Raw genomic sequence first — 26462 nt, 5'->3', positions numbered from 1 at the left:
ACACCCAATGTATTTCCTCCTACTAGAATGATCCTGTTGTTTCACTATAAAAGTAGCCCAATAGCTTAACCACACACACACACACACACACACACACACACACACACACACACACACACACACACACACACACACACACACACACACACACACACACACACACACACACACACACACACACACACCTTCTGCCTAGCAAACATGTTGAAGCCACACCTCATTCATTGGCTCCTGGGTTGGCAGGACAGCTACGACCTGTAATAGGAGCCTGTGTCTCTGAAGAAACAGCCTGCTGGGAGAAATGCTTTGAGCTTCCTCAGCACCGTTGTAGAGACTGGCCCTCGACCGGCCCACCACACCCTTGTCTGGTCCATCCTCTTAGGTGCGTACCCCACCCAAATCTTTTGCAGGCTGTCAACCAACAGTGAGGCATGCTGCACTGGCTTCCACTTTTTGATGATGAACAGCAGTGCAGCCCTACCCTTTATGACTGTTTCAAAGCAAACACAGAGCATCTACATCTGAACCTACAATGATGTAGGGCGCTGTCTTTGTCGAGGTCTTTTCAACTCGGGCGTCCAGTGCACTCTGCCAACAATGCACGGCAGCTCTTAGTTGATAACAGCTGAGGCCACGCGGCCCCATGGCAGCTCCATAGACAGCAAAGACTGGGTAGAAGTTAAAAACATAATGACAATTAACAAGAATTAGCCAGTTTGTGTGTGTATGTATGGAGGATCTTCGCCTTAAAACACCCGGACCCAAGCCTCTACCTTCTCCCCTTCCTCAATAGTTTGTACATGTTCACTTCAATGTGCTCCTATCTTCCACCTATTGTTACATTTTTTAACTCCTGACCTCCATTTCTACCTCCCGTCTCCCTGTCATTTTATTTCCTCCGTGCCGGCGGCAGTCCAAGAATAACTGGGTCATCAAGCCAATCCCATTACTCCAGAAGGACACTGCTGTTATCTACAAACCCTAAGTGCTACCATTGCCATGTGGGTGAGCATTTTGTGCTAGCGTGTGTGTGTGTGTGTGTGTGTGTGTGTGTGTGTGTGTGTGTGTGTGTGTGTGTGTGTGTGTGTGTGTGTGTGTGTGTGTGTGTGTGTGTGTGTGTGTGTGTGTGTGTGTGTGTGTGTGCTAGAGTGTGGGTATGTGTGTGTGTGTGTGTGTGAGTGTGTGTGTGCTAGAGTGTGTGTGTGTGTGTGTGTGTGTGTGTGATTTGTGTATGCCAAGCGTTCATGTGTGTGTGCTTGCGTGAATGTTGCAAGCTGTCTCTGACACCTGCCAAAACCACAGAGAGGCTACTGCTGGATCAGAAAACAATGTGATGAACACCATGATGAAGATAATACACTCAAACCTACTGAAACCTACTGAACATTTTTTGTATAATCCAAATAAAAGGTTATTTGCCATGCCAAACATAAGTGTTGGAAAGGAAAATAAATACTACTTACATAATAATGTTAATGATGTACGAATGGGATCATCCTTTTTTTATATAATTGAAACATGGTCAAAACAATGATTCTGCATATAGTGAAACAAAATGGGGCAGTCCATTCTCTGTAGAATAGTATAAAGCCATGACTACAGGCTGTTTACAGTGGCCTTACCATCCAAACACCCTCGCTTTATGGATTTGCCTTTTATTGTTCTATTGCCAAGCGGACATGCTTCTATTAGTGGTCCGGATTAGACTGGGTACCCCCAGCTCATTCTGCCGGCAATTTGAATTTGCCCTGCAGAAGGGTCTGAAGAAGAGCAATACATATCTTTCTAGTTCCGATACGTTTTTTCGGGAGCTAATCACCAAGTTGGCTTTTCTCCCTGGTGCGCTATTAGCTGGTTTAACACAAAGACGACAGGGGAGCGACGGCAAGCAGCCAATTGCGTACAGAGTCAGTTGAACTAGGGCCGTTGATCACGCCTCTTGTGCTGAAGAAAATGACAGCAGCCTCCCCAGACCAGCGTGCAATCAACGATTGAGCTTGGTCTGGCAATAGCCAGGCTAGGTCTGGATAGTTTTAGAGAGTGCTTTTAGGGAGAACTGCTAGTTACGTCTAATGGTTCAAAAAGTCACTAGCTCCAATCCAATAAGCTGAATTTTTGTGGTAGTGGAGAGTTAGCCCGACCAGATAACACAGATGTATCGTATCGGGTCTATGTGTTTGCCGATATGCAAGAAATAGTGTCAGTTTTTAGACGTCATAACCTCTTTATAAAATCGTCACTTTGGTGGTTAGAACCTCTTAACACAGTTAGCCATGTGCAGAAATGTTGAATGTTGTAATAGATTATATATTATGTTATCATTTGTTTTGCATGAAACTTCCGTCAAATGGCGAGAGATCATGCAGAACCATAGACCAGCTATGGCTAATCAAATATTTAAACTGTAGCCAAAAATATGATTTAAACACTTGCCTGAAATGTTTTTACTGTTAAAACATGATCTTCGCAGTTTACAGTTACACAACGAAAAGAGGAGAATCTCCAAATTCTGCAGGGGTTTGTTTGAGAGATAGTTGTACCCAGATCATTCATGCTCATCAGACCTGCTTTTTGAGGTCATTGACTAAGAAAGAAATCTGCCAGCACTTCATACCAGGCATTCATCTATGTTGATGTAGCCTAAGCTCTGCGCACAAATCGACCATAAGGCATTAAAGGTGGGGCTTATTTTGGAGAAAGAAAGAACTGGGAATTTAATCTGGCATTCCATTGACAATTTAAAGTCAACAAATCAAATCCAATGTATGCTAAAGGTCCTTCGTCAATTCATGCCTTTATTCTTCCAACACGCAACAAGCTGTGAGTGATGTGTGTCGGAAGAATTGTCAGAGAACTTTGTCGGAGAACAAAGTGTGTTTTGTAACCTTATTGTTGTTATTGTTATTCCACTCTGAATGTCTGAAATCTGATCTTCGTCTTTCAAGGTCTCACAGAGAAGCACCTCTATCATAGGTTCTTGCTGCGTTCTTAAGCCCCTCCCACTGATTGGCTGACATCAGATCAAATTCTCCAGCCTCAAAGACAGCAGCAAGTGTGAAAATTTTTTTACGAGCGCAAATAATAAAATAGATACGAGAGACATACTTTGAGACTGAATTGGTATGGACAGTGTCATCATTTTAGGTAACTGTAATATAACGTCCAATGTGAAGGACGTTCAATCCTAAGCCCTGTACATTGGGACAGAGTGGTACAATTTTAAAGCGTCCATTAACCTCCTGGAATACAATACAAGATTCCTGGGTGAAAACAGCTAACAGTGCTATCCCGCTTAGCAAGCAGAGCCATCTCCCCAACCTCGGACTATATAGGTCTAAGAAAGGCCTGGAGGATGGCACAGTCCTATGCTTTGTTAGCGTGCGCCTATAAAACACACACACACACACACACACACACACACACACACACACACAGAGTCCAACTTCCTCCTCGTCTCCATTGTGATGGTCATCGGGGCAGGGGGGGGTGACACAGATAAAGGGAATAAACACATCATTCTCTCCACTGAACAAGTCTATTATACCCCCTTCTTTATTAGAGTCAATATCCCCCCAACCACGATGACCGTTTCCCTGTTTATCTCTGCCACAAGCTCCTTGTTGATGCTGCATAATATGAGAGCCACACTCATGTTGGTTGTTGCCGCATCCAAAGCGCAGTGGGTAATGGTTATGGTGATGCTTTGTTATTCTTCTGACCCCTCAATCAACCCCCCTTCAACTATTTTGTGTGACTCTTTTGGCCTGTAAGAACACTTTGTATGGTGTTTTCTAAACTACATTGGCAGAAAAAACAATCCTACGCCCTTTACTATGGATCATATTATAGTGTTTAATTGCTTAATGATATAATACTGTTACATTGCAGCTGTTTTGTGTGTGTGTGTGTGTGTGTGTGTGTGTGTGTGTGTGTGGTTTTCGTGAACCTGTTCATGTCTTTTATCATGAGGCAGTACCATCCATCTTCAAACAGCCCACTGGATTCTTCCTTTCTTCTTCCTCTTCTTTCTTTCCCGCTCTCTCTACCCTCTTATCTCCACATCAAAGACAAAAAATCAACTCCCAAGTAGACTGAGAAGGTTACGCAACAGCCCTTAGATTGGCCAAAAGAGTTTTTACAGCTGAAATTTAAACAACAACAGTCCTTGATTTATGTGGAGGTAACCGGGCCATCTTTCTGTAACACAACACTCGCTTGAACACAAGGCGCAGGTAAATAAATGTAGTCCATAATCCGTTTGACCCCCAGAAAGGACCGGAATCCACTTCGGGGAGTCTTGGTGCCAAATTAGATTTCCCTGTTATCATAAACGACGGACAGGGACGCCAGTGTTTTAGATTGCATAGAGGTGACGTGGTGGGTTTTAAACGCTATGACCGCTGCTCACCCCTGCGGGCCCAAAATCAAATCTCACCACAATCTTCTATTGCATGACCTTCCACAACCTTTCCCCTGATGCACTTGGGCTACATCATATGTCCATCTGGATCACAAAGAAATACACTCCTAAATACTTGAAACCAGATGAACATATGAACAGAACGGTCTATGTACTGTGGCTGTGGATGATGCTTTGCACGGAGAAACACTTGTATTGCCTTTGAAACCCTACCAGCAGGACAGGGAGAGAGTATGATACACAAACAGAGAGATACAGGGAGACAGAGACAAAGAGAGATGAACAGAGTCATTACAAAAGACATATAGAGAAAGACGCAGCTAGACGGGGATATATTGAGAGAAAGGGTAGGATACTAAGATATTAGATACAAGTGGACAAGAGAAAATGAGGTGAGCAAGAATAGGCCTAGTTCCATTTAAACTCTATATCCATGTTGGCTAGAGTGCTCAAATTCTACCAATGCTACACCTCAGTATGCGAGCTGTGCTGTTTCATTTTAATATCGCAACTATCTTAAAATATTGCAATTTCCACTGAGAATATAACAAATGTCCGCTATTTGGTTTGGGCAGAGAGAAACTCAACAGAACAGACATTTCTTCGATAGGGAGGGGGCACAATACAAACACTCATATGGGTTGTTTTGGGTCATACTGAGAAACAACCTAGTCTGTCATTTAGTTTGGAGAGCAGGCTGGCCTGTATCAGAGGTATACAGGCTGAACCAATTTTAGCTTCATCTAATTCACCTCGTCAGACAGATACCAGTAGAAAACACTGCCGTGCTACTGGTGAAATATAGCCGGTAAGACACATAAACACTGGAATAAGGGCAAACCAAACAACAATAAGGCCTGAAACATGTCTCTCTGCACTGCTTCACCTCCATGTTGTGTGTTAAAACACTATTAAACAAACTGGATCCTGAAATGTATATCGCATGAAATATTGTACAGGGAGAGGGCTGTGGCAGCAATCGACGGAGGAGGCAGTGAGGTGTGCAGAAAGACAACAACTGGAGTATGATGGACAGGGATCTGAATGACAGAAATACAATTGTGAGAATTTTTTTATATCAACATTCAGAGGAAATCAGGCCTACTGTATGTAAATAAGATTAAAGATGTCTAGGAAGTATAACTGATAACTGCAGATGGCAGATGTACATTGCTTTCGATGGAGCCATAATGTTAATATAATTAATAATAATAATAATAATAATAATAATAATAATAATAATAATAATAATAATAATAACAAAATGCATTTTATTTATGGGCACCTTTCAGGCTACTTAAGGACACCTTACATGTATAATTAATAAAATATTTAAAACACTTGCAAAACATCAAAACAGAGCAAAGATTAATACAGAGCAATAAAAACAACAGACTAAAATATTTAGATTTTATTAGTGCATGGTATAAAGATGTGCCTTTGATTGATATCCAGAATTTTTTTTGCAGAGACACTTTCCTGTTCTCCACTTGTATTGGAGTGAACGGGGATATCTACTTCTGGGCCCCATGAATCGAGGGACCCGTCCACAGCCCGCTAAAACAACTGCATTACCAGGCTTAGTCGCTGAGCACTGGTGGATTGCGGAAGTATCCACTGCTCCTGGATGCCTGATTCTAACCCTCACTTACGCCTCGTGCCCACTGCACCGTCCGTCAAAGGACATCGGAAGGCGTGGCTGACGGATGGGGGAGCTTTCCAGGGTCGTCAGAGCCCGAGTAGTGTCACAGTGCTTACATTTGCATACGCCATCTGATTGGATGACGGATCCGTCGCTGCCGAAAAAGTTGAACATTTTTCAACTTTTTGACGGAGCCGACGGATCCAACGGAGCGCACGGATCCACAATGCATTGCGCGTCCGTCCCCATTCAAAGTCAATGGGGATGCGTCAACGGACGATGCAGTGGGCATGAGGCGTTAGCCTCCACCTGCTGACCTAGTCTTTATATGCCCTGGATTACACATATGTTGTTTGTGGATTTAATTATAATTTTTCATGCAAAGAAAACTAAAAATTTTCGCGAAGAAGTTTGATAACGTTGTGAACTACAGCTCTGCGCTGTTCTCGACGCGAATGATATCCGTCACCATCCGTCACCATCCGCACTTGGAACTCCGGTACAGACATGGCGATCTCTCTGCTCCACTTTTCTCCGCTTTTTTCCAAGGGGAGGATAAAAGCATCAAAAGAGGTGAAAACCATTATAAGTAGGGGCATGCGGAGAGTTTCAGTTATGCCGGTGGGGAGATTGTCGGTCTTGTCCAAGCCAGTCGCAGGGAGCGTGACGTCACATACGAGACGTATAGTCTTTCTCATTGTGTTTTCTCTACAGCCTTTAACTGAACAATTTCACGGTCAAACTCTTGACGTGAAAAATTATCATTTAAATCCACAAACAACATATGTGTAATCCGGCGCATATAAAGACTGGGACCAGAAAATAATTACTTTCTCTCCATTGAAACCCATTCATATTTTAAGATCTCATAGGTCCCATGGGGTCTACCGGAAGGGGCGTGACATGCCAATCTATGAGGGGAACTCACTGGAAACAAAGGCTACAATGCAACAAACCGTTAAAATAAACGAAGGAAGGGAAATTACCCACACACAAGCAGATTCGCCACCCAATGGTTGTCGACACAAGTCAAGGGACCCGCAGGTAGAGCTGGTTGACTTGTAACCTGAGGGTTGCTAGTTCGATCCCCGGCTCCTCCTAGTGTCGAGGTGTCCCTGAGCCAGACACCTCACCCTAACTGTTCCCGACAAGCTGGCTGTCTTGGCTGGCCCTGCAGGGTTGACTCCGCCGTCGGAGTGTGAATGTGGGTATGAATGGTTGTAAGTTGCTTAAGATAACAGTGTCTGCTAAATGCCCTAAATGCTAAACTTTATGGCATAGGGTAAAGATAGAGCGCCAAACTACCGCCACACACCAAAGCTTGTTGCCCGTTAAAAAACACACACACACACACACACACACACACACACACACACACACACACAGCAGATTACCCTCCATTAATCCTCAGTTTTGAGGGCCTCTTGAACCCCCCAGTCTCCCGCCACAGTGCACGTGTGTGTTTGTGTATGTGCATCTGCACGACACGTGCACACACTGTAAGTGCGTGTCTCACAGGGGATAAAAGAGTGAGAGAGTAACCCAAGGATTAAATACTTTAGCAGGGGGTTATTTTTAGGCACAGCCGGGATACACAGAACCACACACAGACACATTTTGACATGCACAAACATACACGTGCGCACACACACACAGATACACACAGACACGAACCCTCCCTGCATCCCCACGGCATGGGCCTGTGGTTTGTTTGGGTTGGCTCTGAGAAAGAACTGGAGACGTCTCTTCCTCTCAACTCACCCACACACGTGCTCCCACACACACACACACACACACACACTCAACCCCAGACACACACACAAAAAAACACCCGTACAAAACCTCCTCGCACACACACACACACACACACACAGACACACAACAAATCACAGCATTTCCTAGCCAACTGTACAGAGCTAGAGCTAACCTAAATATTGACAGGTAGTGAAACAATGCGTGTTTATGATAGGTTATCTATTGCGCAGCCCCTTGGTGGGATGTCCCCAGCGTGCCAACAGAGCAGCCTCAGTGACAATGACTCTGCGCCAATGCTCTCTCGATCAATAAACGCTTACTTTTCGCACTTTTGTCCAAAACTACCACTCGGGTTCTACACAGGTATACTTTGAGAGTTTAGCGTCTTGTAAGAAACTTAGGAAGACAACAGATGCCAGCAACTGCGCCTTCAATATTTAATTTGCCACGGGTAAAAAAAACATTTGCAATCGGTATCCTCAAGGTTTTTTTTCTGTTTCTCTCTCATAAAGAAGCATCACACCATTGTGCCAGGGCAACTATGTACATTATATAACGCAAGATATTTTGTCATCAGAACTACAACTGGAAACAAAGTCTTAAAAAAAAAAACACAGAAATGTGTGGGCAATTATTATGTGTAGAGGCATAAGACAAGTACAGTAGATGGACTGGAACCTAGCATCAGAATAGAATAGCATGGAACATATCTTCATTTACCCCAAAAAACAACAACAATGTGCAATACAAGAGTTGAGTGAACATACAAACTGAAAAACACAGAAAAAATCCCCATAACAGTTTCATGCAGCCATTTTAAACTATATGGGAATATATACTAGACACTTAACTACACATTTAGTAATTGATTGAAGACGTAAATGGTCTAAAGCCAAAGCATATCTAAGGAAGGCCAGAAGTACTAAAGCAATGAAACAGAAACAGATCAGGCTGAAATGCTGAGACAGCAAACAGAAGGATGTTCCCCAGTTACAATGACGTAGGGCGGGTGGAGGCATCGGGCTGCGATGGGTTTCTATCCAGCAGCACTAAAAGACATTTGGTTTAAAGTATTTTTGGGCGAAGACTTTTATTTTTGGTAGGTAGCAGTGTTGAATTGATGGTTGGTATTACTACTTCACCACAGTCCGGGTTTGCTCATGCCCCAGAGTTTAAAAATAACTAAACTTCTGGCAGACAGAAACACAAGGCTATGGCAGCTTGGTATAAAGGTGCCATGTGACCGAGGAACAATCTTTTAACCTTACTTTGACCACATTCCCATAACGTCCCCGTAACTCTGCAGCCCGCTTCTGCTAGAACAGGTTGCAATGGGATTACATAAGGAAATCGAAAAAGCGTAGTCATTTGAAACCGGTTATTTGGTGGTCAACGACACATCGCGCTGTAAGCAGATACTTTCTCCACGTTGGAGCGATTAAAAACATGTATTGTCGCAAATATAGCATTTTTGGTTTAATAACACTGGTTCAAATGTGCTCTTTTCGGTGTCCAGCATTAAAATGGAAAAAGCAGTTGTCTTCTAACTTACGTTAGCTTAAAGGTCCCATGGCATGCTACTTTATGGATGCTTTAATATAGATATTAGTTGGCCCCTAACACAGTATTTGAAGACGTTCCCGAAATTCAGCCGTGGTGCAGAATTACAGCCACTACGAGCCAGTCGCACATTGAGCTTTCCCCAAACGCGCCGTTTCGGTGTCTGTAGCTTTAATGCAAATGAGGAGGAGAGAGGCGGGTCAAGGTGGAGGATGGGGGTGTGGCCCTGAGCAGTTTGCGGCCACGGTACGATGCGCTCTGTTTACAGTGGATGTATCGCACACTCCGGGTGCTCCAGCGGGAGTCCTGGAGCTCTATATCTAAATAATATCATATTATACATAGATATCTATATCATATAATATATATTATCACGGCCAAAAGCTGTGTGCACCTCCAGACGATATTATGAATCTCAAACGACTGCGTCGGGTTCTCCGACGACTCCACGTCCATTCCACGTCCGTTCTTTCACGTCCATATCAATCTAAAGTAGACTGAACCACGACATGGAGGAGAAAAGGATTGTTGCCCGCGATTGTCTCCCGCCGCTGCCCGCTGTCGAGGCACCACCGCCTCGGCAGCGGGCAGCGCTTAGGCACCACTGCCTCCCGCAGCACCGAGGCGAGGTCCCTCGGCAGCGGGCAGCGGGAAGCGGGGCTCAAGCGGGAGACATTCGCGGGCAACAATCCCTTTCTCCTCCATGCCGTGGTTCATGTACTTCGGGGAGTCAAAGCCAAAGTTCCTTTCAACCAATTCCTGCTCAACAATGGCTGAGATAACCCCAACTACAGTCTCGTTGTGGAAATACCAGAGACGTCAAAGAACTGACGTGTTATGCGCCATAACACCACCAGCAGAACGGTTATCCAAATAACAAAGAAGTGTACACAGTGCACAACACTTGTGCTACAGTCCACAAGCTGTATATCTAAATAATATTACATAATACATATCATATAATACATATTATCAAGGCCAAAAGCTTTGTGCGCCTCCAGACGATATTATGATTCACAAACAACTGCGTCAAAATGTTCGTTTTTTCAAAGTCGGAGCAGAATGCCTAGTGGTCGTTTTACACCCAACGAAATTTCTATCTGCTGGGGGAGCATAGGTAGGCTAGGGGAACTCATATTAATGTTAGAAAACCTCAGAAAGTGAAGTGCCATGGGATCTTTAAGCTTTTAAGAAAATGTGGTCTCGTCAAAATAATGAATCATTATATTTACGATTTATTATGTTGAACGCAATGGAGTGGCAGTGCATATACTATTATGTATAATACAACGCAATGCATGAATTAAAGCATTTTAACATGATGATAGTGGATATTAGGCCAGAGGTTGGTCAGTCTTCCAGAGGAAGCATCTTATGAGAGTATAAGAACACTTCTAAGTACTTTACACCATAGTGGTATTGTGTATCAGAGAGAATAGAAAGACAGTGGCGGCAGAGCAACAGTAACCTCAGTTGAAGCGGTATTGTGGTTTTCAGAATCGTTTTCTCTTGTAAGATATCCAAAATACCATGTTTTGGCCTCTGGTGGTTTACTCACATCCTGATGAATGACACGTGCTAAATTACATAATTTTCAAGGCTAGGAGATAAAGAAATAGCCTTTAAAATGTAGCACAAACACTACAGGCAAAATCTGTTTTAAGAATATATCAAAAGTAAAATTGAATTTCAAAAGTATTATAGATTACATCTATTTTTATAATTAATTTATAACCATTATAATAGATTAAGGCGACGTTACTATGTCACCCAGTGTAATTGCGGCAGTGGTTACATTGGGTCTAATGGGAGAGTATATCTTCAAATCACTGTAGTATCAACAATCATCAACTATCAACGATATTAGTTTAACAACTCTGGGGTTCTGTATCAGAATCAATTAATATGTTCCTATGGCAAGAAATCAGTAAATTACACACACACACACACACACACACACACACACACATCTAGCTGGCGCACTTGGCTCATAGAAGGCACTTTTGCATGGCTTGGGGCTCAGCCTTGAACTCTGTCCAGCTGCCGAGGCACGGCATAGTTCGAGGCGGAAACAGCCTTGTGGCCACTGTATGCCAGCCCAATAGCATTATGTTGCTAGCCTCAGCGATAGCTGCATGCTGAAATGTTCACCAAAGAATTGGCTACCACTTTAGGTTATTTTTTGGCTTGAAAGTGAGGGTACAGGATCCAAATCCAGGACCATAACAACTGCCATGGCGGGTTCTAGAATGAACCTCTGGCTAAGCTAAGTTAGCGTTCCAAGCTAGCTCTCCCACCAGCTATCTTATCCCGCGGTTGTTGTCACGGAGGATTGGTCGTGATTTGATCCCCCTTGTGGCATATTGTACTCATGTATTACATTTATAAATGTTCAATTGACAGAATGTTTTCTCCTAATGTTGAGACGTGATGTAGGAAAACAGCACACTGAAGGAGACACACTCTGGAAGCCATGACAACCAACATCCCAGACATGGCTGACCAGTGGTTGCAGCAGAGCCAACTGTCCCTGGTGCCTCCACCCCAGCCTCAACTGCAGCCACAGCCCAACCTGCCCGGCTCGTCTGGTAACCCTGTCCAAGGGCCCCCAGGTCCTGCATTTTATGCTGGGGAACCAGGAACCTGCAGATCCTTCCTTTCCCAATGTTCTCTGGTGTTCCAGCTGCAGCCCGCCACCTGTCTGGCGGATCAGTCCCAGGTGGCATACGTCATAAATCTCTTGACTGGCAGTGCAAGAGAGTGGGGAACTGCAGTTTGGGATACAAAATCTCCAGTCTGTCTTAGCTATCAGGCCCTCATAGATGAGATGAAGAGAGCCTTCGATCGCTCAGTGCATGGGAGAGAAGCCGCCCGAGTGATGTTGCAGATCCGCCAGGTGAGGTCTGCTTCCGACTATGCAATAGATTTCCACACCCTCGCCACCACCAGTGGCTGGAATCCGGATGCCCAGCATAATGCCTTCCTCAATGGACTCTCTGAGGTCATCAAGGATGAGATTGCCACCCGGGAGCTACCTTCTACCTTTAATGATCTCGTGGATCTTGCTATCCGAGTGGACAAACATCTGAAGCTGCGCGCCTGAGAACGAGAGTTCCGTTCTTCTCTGAGGTCACGGCCCTCGGAGGTCCCTCTCCCGTCCTTGCCAGCGCCAGAAGACCCCAGCAAGCCAGAGCCCATGCAAGTGGACCGTACACATCTGTCTCCAGCCGGGAAATAAAGAAGAATGGACACTAATTCCTGAATGCATTGTGGCAAACCTGGCTAAGATGGATGGCTCCCTGCGTCCTTCCATAGACTATAGGGGCCTAAACAACATCACAGTGAAGAATCGCTACCCTCTTCCCCTGATGTCCTCAGCTTTTGAGTTGTTGCAGGGGGCAAAGGTGTTCACCAAGTTGGAGCTTCGCAGCGCTCACCACCTTGTCCAAGTAAGGGAAGGAGATGAAAGGAAGACTAAATGTAACACTTCCTCAGGCCACTATGAGTACTTAGTAAGGCCATTTGGTATCATCAACTGTCCAGGGCCCGATTTCCTGAATCCTTCTTAAAGCCTTCTTAACGCTACATCATTCGTAACCTCTTCTTTAAGTTCTACCTTAACATTTCGCGTGTTTCCCAAAACGTTCTTTGCTACGAATCTCTTTTGTATGTCGCTTGTTGGTAATGTTGGTCTGAAGCGCTCATTGAACCTTTCCGCTATTGTTTCAGCTTCTGAAGCTAGTTGCCGCCACTGTACAGTAACCTTTAGAAATCCCTGTTGCGCATGGAACTGCCACATTTGCAGTGTTGTGTTTCACCAATGGTTTTAAGTCAGGTGTTTTAACAGTTAATGGAAGGAAGTGATGGGTGGCATGGCAGGATAGACATGCAGGATAGCAGGACAGGATTCCAAGTTCGCATCCGTAGCCAATTGAGGCCAAATGAAACGGCATGTTTAAATTAAGGATGTTGTCTCGGCTGTTCTGTTTGGGCCGTGGGTACAGCAGGCGAGGTCAGCTCGACTTACTACCAATAATTTCAAAAACTTGCAACTTCAAAAAATGATTGTATTTGTTTTACAATTCAAAAATGAACAAAACTGTCTTCTAAATACTGGGAAACGAATAAACCATTATAAGCAACGAGTGAACAAAGTGGTCAAAATGCTTTTTTCAACCACCGCCTCTTTCCCTTGAATTTAGTTTTCACCTGACAAACACACACCAAAACCCGAGCGGTGCGCAAAGCCCGCACACAGACCCCTACAGGTATCAAAAAGCTAAGCAGTCTCAGCATAAACAGTATATACATTATATAATTACTAAATAAACTATTCAAAAAGAATCAACAATTCAGACACCTTTGTAAATAGAAAATCAATAGCCTCATTTCAACAGATGTAATTAAGAATATAATTGCCTTAATCTCCTCCGCTGTTTCTATATTTTCTTTATATTTTTTAAATCAGTGTAGGCTATCTTATGATCGCCCATTGCTAAATAAATGTTTAGGCCTACTAAAAGGATTTGGAGCAAGGTTTTATTTGCAAAGACTGCAATATTTGCTGTCATGCACCTGGTCATGAAATGGAAAATCGAACTCTGAGCAACCGATTTCATTACTTTCTTTCTGGACAGCGCTGTGTACGAACGATGTAATGAGTGTTTTCTAAGAAGACTCCTAAGAGACCGTTCATAAACCAAGTCTAAATGTCCTGAGGGATGTGCTTAATAAGTTTGCTTTTGTTTACCTGGAGGACATTTTAATTAAGTATATTTCACAGCACATCCAGCATGTCCGTAGTGTCCTGCAGCGCCTTTTGGAGAACCAATTGTTTGTTAAAGCGGAGAAGTGTGAATTTCACAAGGAGACTGTTGCCTTCCTGGGGTATGTTATCCCACCAGGCGGGGTACAGATGGACTGCCTTAAGGTATAAGCAGTTACTGACTGGCTTGTCTGACGTCTCGGTGTGAATTACAGCGATTTTTGGGGTTTGCAAACTTTAACCGGCGGTTCATCCGCAATTATGGTACAGTGGTGGCTCCTCTAACCGCTCTAGCCTCCTCAAGAAAATTTGAAATTCTCTTGGTCACCAGCTGCCGAAGCGTTCAATGGCTTGAAGAGCTGTTTCACATCGGCCCCGATCTTGAGCGAACTTGACCCTGCCCGACAGTTTATTGTTGAAGTGGATGCCTCAGATGTTGGGGTGGGTGCCGTTCTTTCCCAGAGTTCTTGGGCAGATCAGAAGCTCCATCCATGTGCCTTCTATTCACATAAACTCACTCCCACTGAGCGCAAGCTGAGCTTTTCAGGTCAGATAGGCTCCCTATGGAGGGCCCCATTTCACCTAAAAATTTTGGTGCGCTATTTGTAACCTTCTGGGGGACAAAGTCAGTCTGTCTTTAGGTTTTCATCCCGAGTCAAATGGCCAGTCGGAGTGAGCCAACCAGATGGAGGCAGTGCTGCGGTGCCTGACGTCACAAGACCCTACAGCCTGGAGCTTTCAGCTACCGTGGGTGGAGTACTCCATGAACTCCTTGCCATCCTCCTCTACTGGGTTGTCACCATTCCAGCGCTGCCTCGGCTACCAGCCTCCAGTGTTCCCGGCCCAAGAGGAGGAGGTCGGGGTTCCCTCAACACAGGCGTTCATCCGACCCTGTCGCCGGACATGGAGGCAGACCCGGGTCGACCTTGTTCGCTCACAGACCAGAGCGAAACATCAGGCAGGCCGTCGCCGCACCAGGGCTCCTCCCTACTCCCAGGGGCTGGCTTTCCACACAGGATGTTCCCCTGAAGGTGGCCGCCCCGAAATTGAATCCACGCTTGATCGGCCCCTACACCATCACCAAGGTGGTCAACCCCTCTGCGGGCTGCCTGAACCTCACCTCCTAAAAGTCGTTTTCGGATTACCTGCCTGTACCTGTCTGCCTGCCTGCCTGTCTACGAACCCTTCCTGTACCTGGACTCTGTTTTGCCTGCCGGACTGTTCTGTGAATAAATTCAATTTATTATTTCAAGTCACTCCTAAAAACTCACATTTTTTAAATCGCCTACAAGGACTTCATATGAGGTTTTCCTTTTGTTGTGAAGCGCATTGGGTCCTAGAGATGCACTATACAAGACAGATTTATTATTATTAAATTTCAATCACTCAAAATGATTCTGGTCTGCGCTTGATTCCCTTTCTGAGTCGTGACAGTGATTTGCAACACAACTTCTTTGTTCACAGCGAACTGGAGTAAATCCTGACAAACACCCCTACGAACCGAACCAAGAATCCATTTGGAATCTGGAATTGTTTTGCATCAGGGAATCGATTTAAAATCAAAAACTATCCCCCAAAATAGCTCATATTCAAGATTGATATTTAAATCAAGTTAAAGCTGAAAAAAGTTGGTCATGCTTGGAAAGAGGGAAGAGATGGGGCATTCCCTTGAACAAGTCCCAGAAGAGTCCACAAAATCTACCAACTGGAACTGTATACAACGATGAAGGAGTTCTTGTCATTTTGTATTACTCATGAGTATCATAGGAGCATTCTCAGCCAGATGGAAAAATGGAAATATGCGAGTTGTGGAAAAGCCTGCAAATGCAATCTGTCTAAAGACCTAAATGCCATTTTATAGTCACAACAAATACTAATCTACTGAACTCAAACATGCCCAATCTTTTAGCACTTGGAGGTCTGGGATAGGTACAAAGGATTTCATTTATAAAGCAGTTATATCCATAGTAGCATTAGCCTAAATATTGACATTGGGGTTGTCCTTGATGGAGCCATTTACTATGCAGGGTGAAACACAGCTTTTGCTTACAATCATGTTAGTGGCTAAGGGTAAATAGGCTAACAACTGGAAAGCACTTCATCTTATTAACAGTTTTAGTATAGGAAGAAAAAAGGATATTCAACAAGTTATGGCATGTGTGTGCACTCTGTTCATTGGGGGAGTACAAGCAAATGCCTACATATGCCTGCGCGTGTGTGTACGTGCGCATTAAAAACCACACCTGCTTCTTTCACAGCTCCTGGTTACATTTTAACCTCCAGCGATAAGTTATTCTGCTGAATATGAAACCTGTGGCATGCCTGAACACACACACACACACACACACACACACACAGGTTGTCATTTAAACCTCATCAACAACCACACTTTCCTTACACCCCGGGGCTGGGATTTTGGGAGTTCATTATCACCTCCATAGTGAATGCCTTGCTCACAGTCCAGCGCTGCGGGCTATTGAGAACACACCCAAGCTCTAACTCACCTCAAGATGGACCCCGCTCCGAGGCCGTGACCCCAGCTCAGGAGGTTTAATTGGATTGATGTCTGTCCCCTCCTCCCCCCGTGACATGGGTCATACTCCTTCAGAATATAGTTACCATAGGGCGAGTAGAGATTGCTTCAGTTTAATCAAAAAGGCGTCCGACACCAGAGACAGACTGAAAATCTGTTCAAAAACAATCTGTTTCCAGTAAATTATTCTGATCCTTTAATCATAATATGTGTGTGTGTGTGTGTGTGTGTGTGTGTGTGTGTGTGTGTGTGTGTGTGTGTGTGTGTGTGTGTGTGTGTGTGTGTGTGTGTGTGTGTGATCTAGTTTAGCACAGGTGAGGTCCCAACCCCCACCTCCCTTCCTCCCTCCTTGGGGGTGTGCCATTTGTAAAGTGAAGCTCTTTGAGCTGAGTATAAAGGGGAAGAGAACAGGGTAAATACAATATGGTGATGTTCAGGCGTAAAGTAAGGACTTCTAAAGCCAAGCATAGCTTATATTATTATCATTTGGAATAGAGCAATAGAATGTACGACAAGGTTTATAGCCAAACGGATGCGTGATATTCTATATCCAAACTATCATAGTGTAATTGTGACTAAATTATATTATTCAATTTTACTATTTTCTGACACTGATAGTGTTATTCAGCTTTCTGCTAAATCTTAAATACATTGAACTTCTAACTTTTGCACTTTTTCTACAATGCATTTTTTTGCCAATACTTTATTTCTCCATTTTATTTTATTATTTCATTTAATTGTATGAAGATGTTTTTATGTGAAGCACTTTGAGTCTGCCTTGTGTATGAAAAGTGCTATCTAAATAAAGTTGCCTTGCCCTATGCCTTCCATGTTCCATGTCTTGTCGGGCTCTTCCTGCCACACCGCTACAGTGAAGCAACATGCCTATAGGGCTCCCCTCCGGCACCTTGTAATGGCAGCAGTCCCTGGAACATGAGTCAAAACCATTATCGCTAATAATCACCTCAGATAGTTGAAGAGCATTCCTGGCACAATGCAGCTAACTCCACACCCTGAACATGCAACCCCCCCACCCCCTTGTGTACTGCTCATGACTTTATGATGTCAGGAAACCGTCTGATCAAATCAATGTGCCGCTAGTGGGCTGAGAAAGAAGCGCACACACAAACACACACACACACAGTTTTCAGGACTACTTTCCAGATGGCCTCAATGTGACTCTTTCGACAGGCATCCTTCTTATGTTTTGCTAACATTTTAATCTTTAAAATTGTCAATTTGTTTGTGTAGAATGTTAATTCACATGACAGACACTCTATAAGGAGGCTTTTTTTATTATTATTTTAATACACAATATCTTACTTATTTCCACTGAGCATGGCTTGACAGCTGCTTGCTCTGAAGGTAACTAGCTGCGCTCGATTTTGTTTGCTTGTTCCCTAATTGGCTATTACCAACATAGAGAGAACATTATATATAGTACGCTATTTAGGATATATATAAATATATATAAGATGTGTATGCTTTGTTTACATTTGCATTTATACACTTTAAGTAGTGGTACTGGTAGTTAGCCACTTCATAATTTATAATTTATTTTGTTTAGGTATATAGATGACATATATATATATATACATATATATGTATATATGTCTGTTTTGTTTGCCCTGTTTGTCTTTACTTTAGCATTTATTTTAGAGTCTATTTTTGCTTTCATTAGTACTTTGTATTTTCATTGTATTTTATTTTATTTTATGGATCAGAAATGTGTCAAATGTTTAAATGGGATTGAATGGAGTCACTTTCTCCAAGATAAATGTCAACTTTAAAAGGGGTTAAAAACAACAGCCCAACCCATTTTATTTCCTCTCTGTTGCAGGCGGAACATATGTTAATGTAATGATTGAACTGGTGTACTTGTGCATGTGTGTGTTTGTGTGACCATGGAGTGATCTTCTTACAAACATTGCGACATGATCTTCATTTCACCACCCCAGCAGGTCAGGGCTTGGTTCTTTGTGCTTCTACAAATCAATGAATATAGGCGCACAAACAACATCAGGGACCTTGTGTTCTTCAGTTATTCCTGGTTTTATACTTCGCTATTTTCGGTTCATTTATTAATATTATTATAATTTATTTTTTATACTTTAAACTGCTTTAAACTGTGTAAACAATATCAATGGTATAAACAGTATGGTATCACGTCTGCACTGCGCCAAGTTGTTACAGTCAAAAAAGAAGGGGCACAAGTTAATACAATAGTGTCCAAATAAAGGGGATAATGAGGTGATTTCGCTCTTACCATAAAGAGCAGTTGTGTTTGGCCATTTCTATTTAAGAGTTGAATTAACAATAGATGGAAACAAACAAACTAATTTTCCGTGCCCATCTACATCCTCTCAAACAGATCTTTGAACAGAACCTCAGATCATATCTGGTACAGTGTTTTACACACAGGGGAATGGGAAACATGCAATGGCAGTGACATCTTATCTTCAGGTGTAAGTATGTTATAAGCTTTTCAACGGTCCAGTTTCAGAACGTTATCTTGTGATTCTATTGCAAGCATTTTTGTTGCAAATCTTCGGTAGCGAACGCTGTAAATGGGGCGAAACATTTCATGAACTACACCTTCCAACATCTATTGGAATGTTTTAGGTGTGATTTTGTCAGCTATTTTCTTGGTCAGTCGGCAAAACGATTGTGCTATGTGCGAAAGCCGATAAGCTGATCACCACCGTGTGCTCCTAAAAATAAATTCATATTTATGCAAAGGGTATTTTTTGTCTCACATGCAAAAGAAAGTTGCACTGTCAAGCCCTGCAAGACAGATACAAATTAAGGGGTTGACTGTGGCAGATGTGAAGCAAAATAATTTAACAACTTCTGGTTTTGGTGTGTGAAACCCCACAAGATAAAAGGTTAGATTCCAAGAATCGCCTGCATTTAAAGAAACTGGCAAGCAACAAGTTAAAAACAGAATAGATCACTTTCAGTTCCTCTGCCCATTCCGATGAATCCTCCCACAGTCTCAAGACATTGGGGCTAAATCAAATAACACATATGTTAATATCTGGTTACAAATACAGTACAATTTGTAAGTGCTGATATGGATTCTGTAAATATTGAGATGCGATATTATGTGATTATTTAGTGCTGTTTTATCTTTGTGGGATTAACATATTGGTTTAACGCTGGGGTTTGGGTTCTGCAGGTCCACCATGGTTTTTAAATGAACATAGCTGAACAGAACACAGTTGTTGCATGCTGACAATAGGCTAGGGTCACGTGACGTCCCCGTTATCGGTGCCCTGTTGGTGCTCTCCATGGAAATGTCCTTGATTAATAAAAATATTATTTATAAGTCTTATTATAATATTATTATTATAATATCTTTTATTGATATTATAGGCTATCAATGCAATATAGAATGGCAAGTATACCAAAGCTTATAACACACTTATGGCAAGTATACCAAAGCTTATAACACACTTATGGCAAGTATACCAAAGCTTATAACATACTTAACCATTATCCCAGTCAATTTAAAAAAAGTTCAGATACAATTAAATCCATGCACAAATCTGATAGTTTTATGATATGTATCGACTGCCAAAGATCTGGTAGTCTAACCATAGATTAATCCACTATAGTGGCCTCTGTAGGAATCAAGCTACTACTCATTTGCTTCCCAAACTTTACAGCCGAACATGCACCCACTTTCTCCTCCTTAGATGTAAGTATTGCAGAAGAAAGTAATTAGTAAACTCACATATAACTAATTCCCCCCCCCATCCCTAGTAACTAACCATAGACGTAATATACAAACTGCATGGCTGCCTATTGGTTTCATTCAAAGCTGCTCGGCCTCCCAGTAGATATTTGACCACAGAATCGGCAGTTAAGTGTTTCATGACCATAGCACATGATGACACTGCCAAGGAAAAGGCCCATAGTGCACATGTGCAATCCCAATCGTCTACTTTTTCACGAGTATTCAATGTCTATTTGGAAATGCTTTCGAGGTTCACAACTTCTGATATGGGGGGGGGGGGGGGGGGGGGGGGAGAATCCGGTCTCCAAAGGTTTGAAACGCCAACACACTTTTCCTGTCCTTAAAAATATAATATAAAAAGACAGTGATGAATTAGAAGGAAAAGAGGAGGGAAACAGACGGGAGCCGAGGGAGGGGGCGAGGAAGTGGGGAGGGTGAAGAAGCGAAGAGGAGGGAGAGATGTGGGCCAGGGGGGGGGGGGGTCACTGAGTCTAGGGGCATTCCTCTGCATACATCACATAGGAACAAAGAGGCCGAGAGTGGGCTCCTGTGTTCTTCTGCAGGGGGGCCGAGAATATCTGCTGACGTGCGCTTAATTTGCACAGCTTTGCATGTAAGGAAAGAGGCTGCACATGTCTGTTGGATGCCGTTAATGCATTCGAGTATGTTCTGTGTGTGTGTGTGTGTGTGTGTGTGTGTGTGTGTGTGTGTGTGTGTGTGTGTGTGTGTGTGTGTGTGTGTGTGTGTGTGTGTGTGTGTGGAGGGGGGTCTTCCCTTTGCAGTGACGTGCTGTTGGGGGAGGAAGGAAACCAGGGCAGCATCCAGCCCCGCTGGTACTGCTGATGTCACCTCTCCTTTGTCAAGGCAGACAGTCTAAGGCGAGCGCACACGCACACACCGATTCACAACACATTCACTGGCCGAATTACCACCGACAGAGGCGCGTGCACATACACACACACACAAATCTTTCTGTGCACTTTTTTCTTTTTGCCCCATAGCGTGCGTCCACTGAATTTGCTCTTTGGAAACATGACTCATTCCCTGTCGCATAGAACAAGGTAACATTGTGTGTGTGTGTGTGCATGTGTGTGTGTGTGTGTGCTTCATTTGTCTGACAGTTGACAGTTGAGCCACTCCAATGACTGCTATTAGCCTCATGTCACCTCTCCATCAGCTCCGAGGGAGGAGGGGACCTCAGCCAGAGCACAGACGCTGGGGGGGGGGAAATAAAGAAAAAACTAACAAATCCACTGCCAATGAGCCACAGAGGGAGTATAAAAGCAATTGATTAAGGTCCACATGTTGGTCCACTGGCAAAAACTCTTGGTTAATAGTTTTTCAGCTGGTCACATGGCTATGATTGAGCTTGGTCTGGGAAAGCTGCTGTCAGTTTCTTCAGCTCAAGAGGCGTGATTAATGCGCCTAGTTCAACTGACTCTGTACGCAATTGACTACTTGCCTGCTTCCCTGTCATCATTGTGTAAAACCAGCCAATAGCGAGCCGGGAGGGGGGGGGGGGGGAGAAGCCAGCTTGGTGATTGGCTCCCGCAAAAATGTATCGGAAGCAGAATGGGTGGGGCTACCAAGTTTACCGGTCACAGGTTACGGTAACAAGAACTCACATGCCTGGCTGAAGTCTTTGTCTTTGGGTGGAGATTGTGTTGGGTGCAGTTTATTTCTAGTTTAAAGCCGGTTGTGTGTATGTGTATGTATATTTGTATGTGTGTCTACATCAGGAAATAGCCCAAGAATATAACAGCACTATATTGTGTCATTGTCGATCAGCAAAGTCACAACTTTTCTCTGTTTTGGGACCTCAGTGGTGGAACGAGCTCCCTACCGATGTCAGGATCGCAGAGTCGCTCACCAGCTTCCGCAAAAGACTCAAAACTCACCTGTTCAGAATTCACCTTGACTCTGCATAGAAACCAATGCACAGCCACCATTGAATGTTGTACGTCCTGGCACTTGTACATTGCACTTATTCAAGGTACTTAATTGTGTAGCATCTACAGTAGCTGCTATCATTGCTTTACACGGGGAATGGGTTAGCCTAGCGATTGTAATACTTGCACTTGGTTCTATGAACATCTTTACTGTACCGACAGCGATATATAGTTTCACTTCTTATGACAAATGTACTTATTGTAACAAATGCACTTATTGTAAGTCGCTTTGGATAAAAGCGTCTGCTAAATGCCCTAAATGTAAATGTCATTGCTGTTGAAAGAACCTGAGAGAATGTTAAAGTACTCTGAAGATAAGTGAAGATAACTAATCGAACAAACAAAGGTCATGACATCCCTGACAATGAAGTGACTAACAAACTTTTAAATCAACCTCTGACTATGGCTCATGGACCATGTCTCCCAATTACTTACTTAATGATGGGTGGAAGAGTGGCGGAAGAAGCCTAAAAGGGACTTTCGTAGTGTAGATTTCTAGCATATTTCAACCACCACTTCGTCGGCAACTGCCAATCACACAGAAACGTCAAGGTAACATGTGAATACGGATATCTGTGTCAGCTAAGTAAAACCATGTACCAGCAGGCCTGTCCGTTGCATCATTTTAACACACCCAGCACCAGTGAACACACACAAACCCTAGCATGACTGGAGGGTTAGGGATAGTGCTAGGGTAAGACTGTTATTTGACCAATTGTATGGAAAATACTAAAAGAGCATGGCCACAGTGAGGTGGTACCAATGTGAAAGTCTGGAGGAGGTAATATGTCCAACATAATACAAAGTCACTGGAAATGGTGCACTGCACACTGGAATCTATATCCATTCCTGCTACGTCTTTTGTCGAGCGTGCATGCAAGAAATGAAGACCAGGTCATCATTTATTTGAGCTTGAATACATGCATGTATGGATGTACGGATTCCACCTTATCAAGGACATACCATGGTCCAACACTGGGGAATGTGCATAGAAACCAATGCACAGCCACCATTGAATGTTGTACGTCCTGGCACTTGTACATTGCACTTATTCAAGGTACTTAATTGTGTAGCATCTACAGTAGCTGCTATCGCTGCTTTACACGGGGAATGGGTTAGCCTAGCGATTGTAATACTTGCACTTGGTTCTATGAACGTCTTTACTGTACCGACAGCGATATATTGTTTCACTTCTTATGACAAATGTACTTATTGTAACAAATGCACTTATTGTAAGTCGCTTTGGATAAAAGCGTCTGCTAAATGCCCTAAATGTAAATGTAAATGTAAATGAATGTCAAGAGTGCCAATTAGGGTTTCCTTGACTGATGAAGCCATGTCCGAGCCCAGCAGAGTGCACACAGCATTTTCTACTGCCGACATAATAACAGGTTTTCTCCCGTGGCCTTACTTGACTTCTGGAACACACACATGGACAATATCCACTGTGTGTGTGTGTGTGTGTGTGTGTGTGTGTGTGTGTGTGTGTGTGTGTGTGTGTGTGTGTGTGTGTGTGTGTGTGTGTGTGTGTGTGTGTGTGTGTGTGTGTGAGAGAGAGAGAGAGAGATTTGGATAGCAAGTAAGAGGCTTGGAGTGGTGGAATGATATATAACAATGACAGACAGGCAGGTTGACAAGAAAACAAAGACAAACCAGATCCATCACGCACAAATTAAGGAATAAGGGACATCCAACTGAATTAATGCATGTATCTTATAGGGCTGGGTCAACCAGTATTGAAATCACTGTTTGGCCAAGGGCAATTCACAATTTCCAGTACCTTCCATCTTGATTGATAAGGGTAAAATGTGTTAATGCAACACCATCAGAACTGAGGTATTGCAGTGCTGAGACACCATGGACACACATTTGATTTATCCAGATGTCTGATCCTCCCCAAAATAGTGAATCATATTGCAATCGCAATATCAGTCAAAAAAGTTGCAATTTGATATATTTACCATATTGACCTGCCCTACTCCGTCTAGGGTAACACTTTGTAATATGGGCGTTCCAGCCGGGCTGCTTTCTAGAATTAAATGTCCCTCTGCGTGGTCACAAGATGCAGTGGTGATTATCACCACCGATACTTCTGACAGTCGCAAGACGAGAAAACTACCCAGAGATTAAACAAGTTACATACAACAAACGGGATGCATGCTGTGCAAGAGCACTTTCGCTTCTGGCTTTAAAAAGAAATGCATGTGGTATAAAAGGAACAAGGCAGTGTTTATTTTTATTGATTGATTGACCGAATAGAAACCATTTGTATTGATATAAAAATTATCATGGCATGTTTGTTTTTTTACCAGGGTTAAAAATGAAGAATATAAACCAATGGACATAGTCTCTCAACTTTAGCTTGAGTTCCACAGTGGGATATTTCCCCATTAAAAAACCAATCCGCACCATAAGCCAACAACTGCTTCTGCTCTTTAACGCAAGCAGAGTCAATCGCTAGTGTTAAGTGCCCTTCAATTAACCAGCATGATGCTTTGCACAAGCATGAATATAACAATCTCTCCCTGTCACCCTCTCTCTGTGACCTGGGTCTTAACCGAGGTCAGCCGGGTGGATTGGTGGGTGTCTATGGCCTCTGAACAGAGCTTACTGGACCAGTCATTTCTCATGTGTTTTGTGGTGTACAGAAGCTGAAACCCCAAGTCCCGAAACACTATAACGACATGTGATGAAGGGAGAACCCTGATTAGGTCCTCAGCAAATCAGGCTTTTTCAAGCGGTATAGTAACATAGCTGTAACATGGTCTGGTAAAAAGCACAGATGACTCATGGATGAAAAGGCTACTCATTGTCTCATACACTGAGAGGCTGATGTGGGATTTCCAAACGTACAAAAAAGACAGTAGGCTACTGTACACCTTGTAACGACTATGTTCTTCTAAGACTGAAGTACTCCCCTCCCAAAGTCTAACCTGGGATTTGAACCTTCAGCTCTCCTTTCAAACATTCCTCATCATAAACACAACCCCAGGGGAGCCTTGAAGAGGAGTTGACATCGAAGCTCGTTCCATTCTCTCTTGTCGTCCACTACAACAACAAATCGTGTTAGACTGCATGTACCCAACACACAGAGGGCACCATCATTTGAAAGATGTTCACGTTAGCCCCGAACATTGCAGGTTAACTGGATTCACAGAGAGAAAGAGAGAGATCAGTGGCAACCAGGCAGTCACAAAGTAGAACCAGGTTATTCTTTACTTGATGAGTGTGTTGTTCTATTAAGTATCTGTTGAGAAAATTAATCAATTTCCCCACTTTCCAACCAGGGCATTTGCCTCAATTGATTTACCAGAGGGGCTTGGTACTTTGACCGTACTCGCCATCACAGTGCACATAGAAGTAGTAAAACACACACACACACACACACACACACACACACACAAACTTACTTTTCAGAGCCTGAATGAGAGCCTTCCCGTCTTTGATCAGCTCCTTGATGAACTTATTGGTCTTGTCCAGCTCCATCTCGTGGGACTTGAGCCTCTCTCTGAACTGCGGGCTGTCCAGGTAGCAGTCACTGAACTCCAGGGCCGGTAGTCCCATTTTCCGGAAGGCTGTGGTCACCCCACAGAACCAGGCGCAGGACGGGATCTCTGACCGAGCTACCGCTCCCGGTGATGCTGGTGTCAATGGTCCACAATCCAATTACAAGACGAGGCGCAGAGCGTCAGGACACCCACGATAAACCCCCTGATAACCTTGCTTTTCTCACGCCTCGACCTCTATTAACTCCGGTCCAGCGCAACAATACAAGCTCATAAAATAGCTAGCTTGGCGGTAACGGACACGGTATCCCACCCCCCCTCTTTGACAACAAAAAGTCATACGCGGAATAGCAGGCTTTATCCGTGTTGGGAAAGTGCGGGGAAATAGTGTCCACTTGTCGCCCGTCAGGAGCTTCAACCTGCCCGTTCCTCACCACCTCACCATTCTGGAGGAGGACGGTGGGCCACAGAGAGAGAGAGAATAATAAGAATAAAAAGAAACCAGACAGGAGAACGCAGCAGTGTCTACCTTGGGCGTTTTAAACACCCAATGCTTTCCTCTCCATCCCTCTCGGCGTCGGCGTGTCGTAATC

At 43.6% G+C, this 26462-nt stretch overlaps 1 protein-coding gene across 3 annotated transcripts in view; it reads right to left on the bottom strand.

Annotated features, from left to right (window-relative positions):
* The window catches only part of LOC307077146 (rho GTPase-activating protein 26-like), a 72939-nt gene extending 46517 nt beyond the window's left edge, over positions 1-26422 (bottom strand). For all 3 annotated transcript variants that reach the window (XM_079738451.1, XM_079738453.1, XM_079738452.1), the window contains exon 1: positions 25774-26422. In XM_079738451.1, coding sequence (XP_079594577.1) covers positions 25774-25927 — 154 coding nt within the window. In that variant the 5' untranslated portion in view covers positions 25928-26422. The remainder of the gene's footprint in view (positions 1-25773) is intronic.
* Between the last annotated feature and the right edge of the window lie 40 nt (positions 26423-26462).

Source organism: Pollachius pollachius (assembly GCF_949987615.1).
Source record: "Pollachius pollachius genome assembly, chromosome: 6".
In the NCBI taxonomy this organism is placed as follows: domain Eukaryota; kingdom Metazoa; phylum Chordata; class Actinopteri; order Gadiformes; family Gadidae; genus Pollachius; species Pollachius pollachius.
Note: the sequence above shows the minus strand (reverse complement) of the source record. Positions and strands in the feature narration are given on the sequence as shown.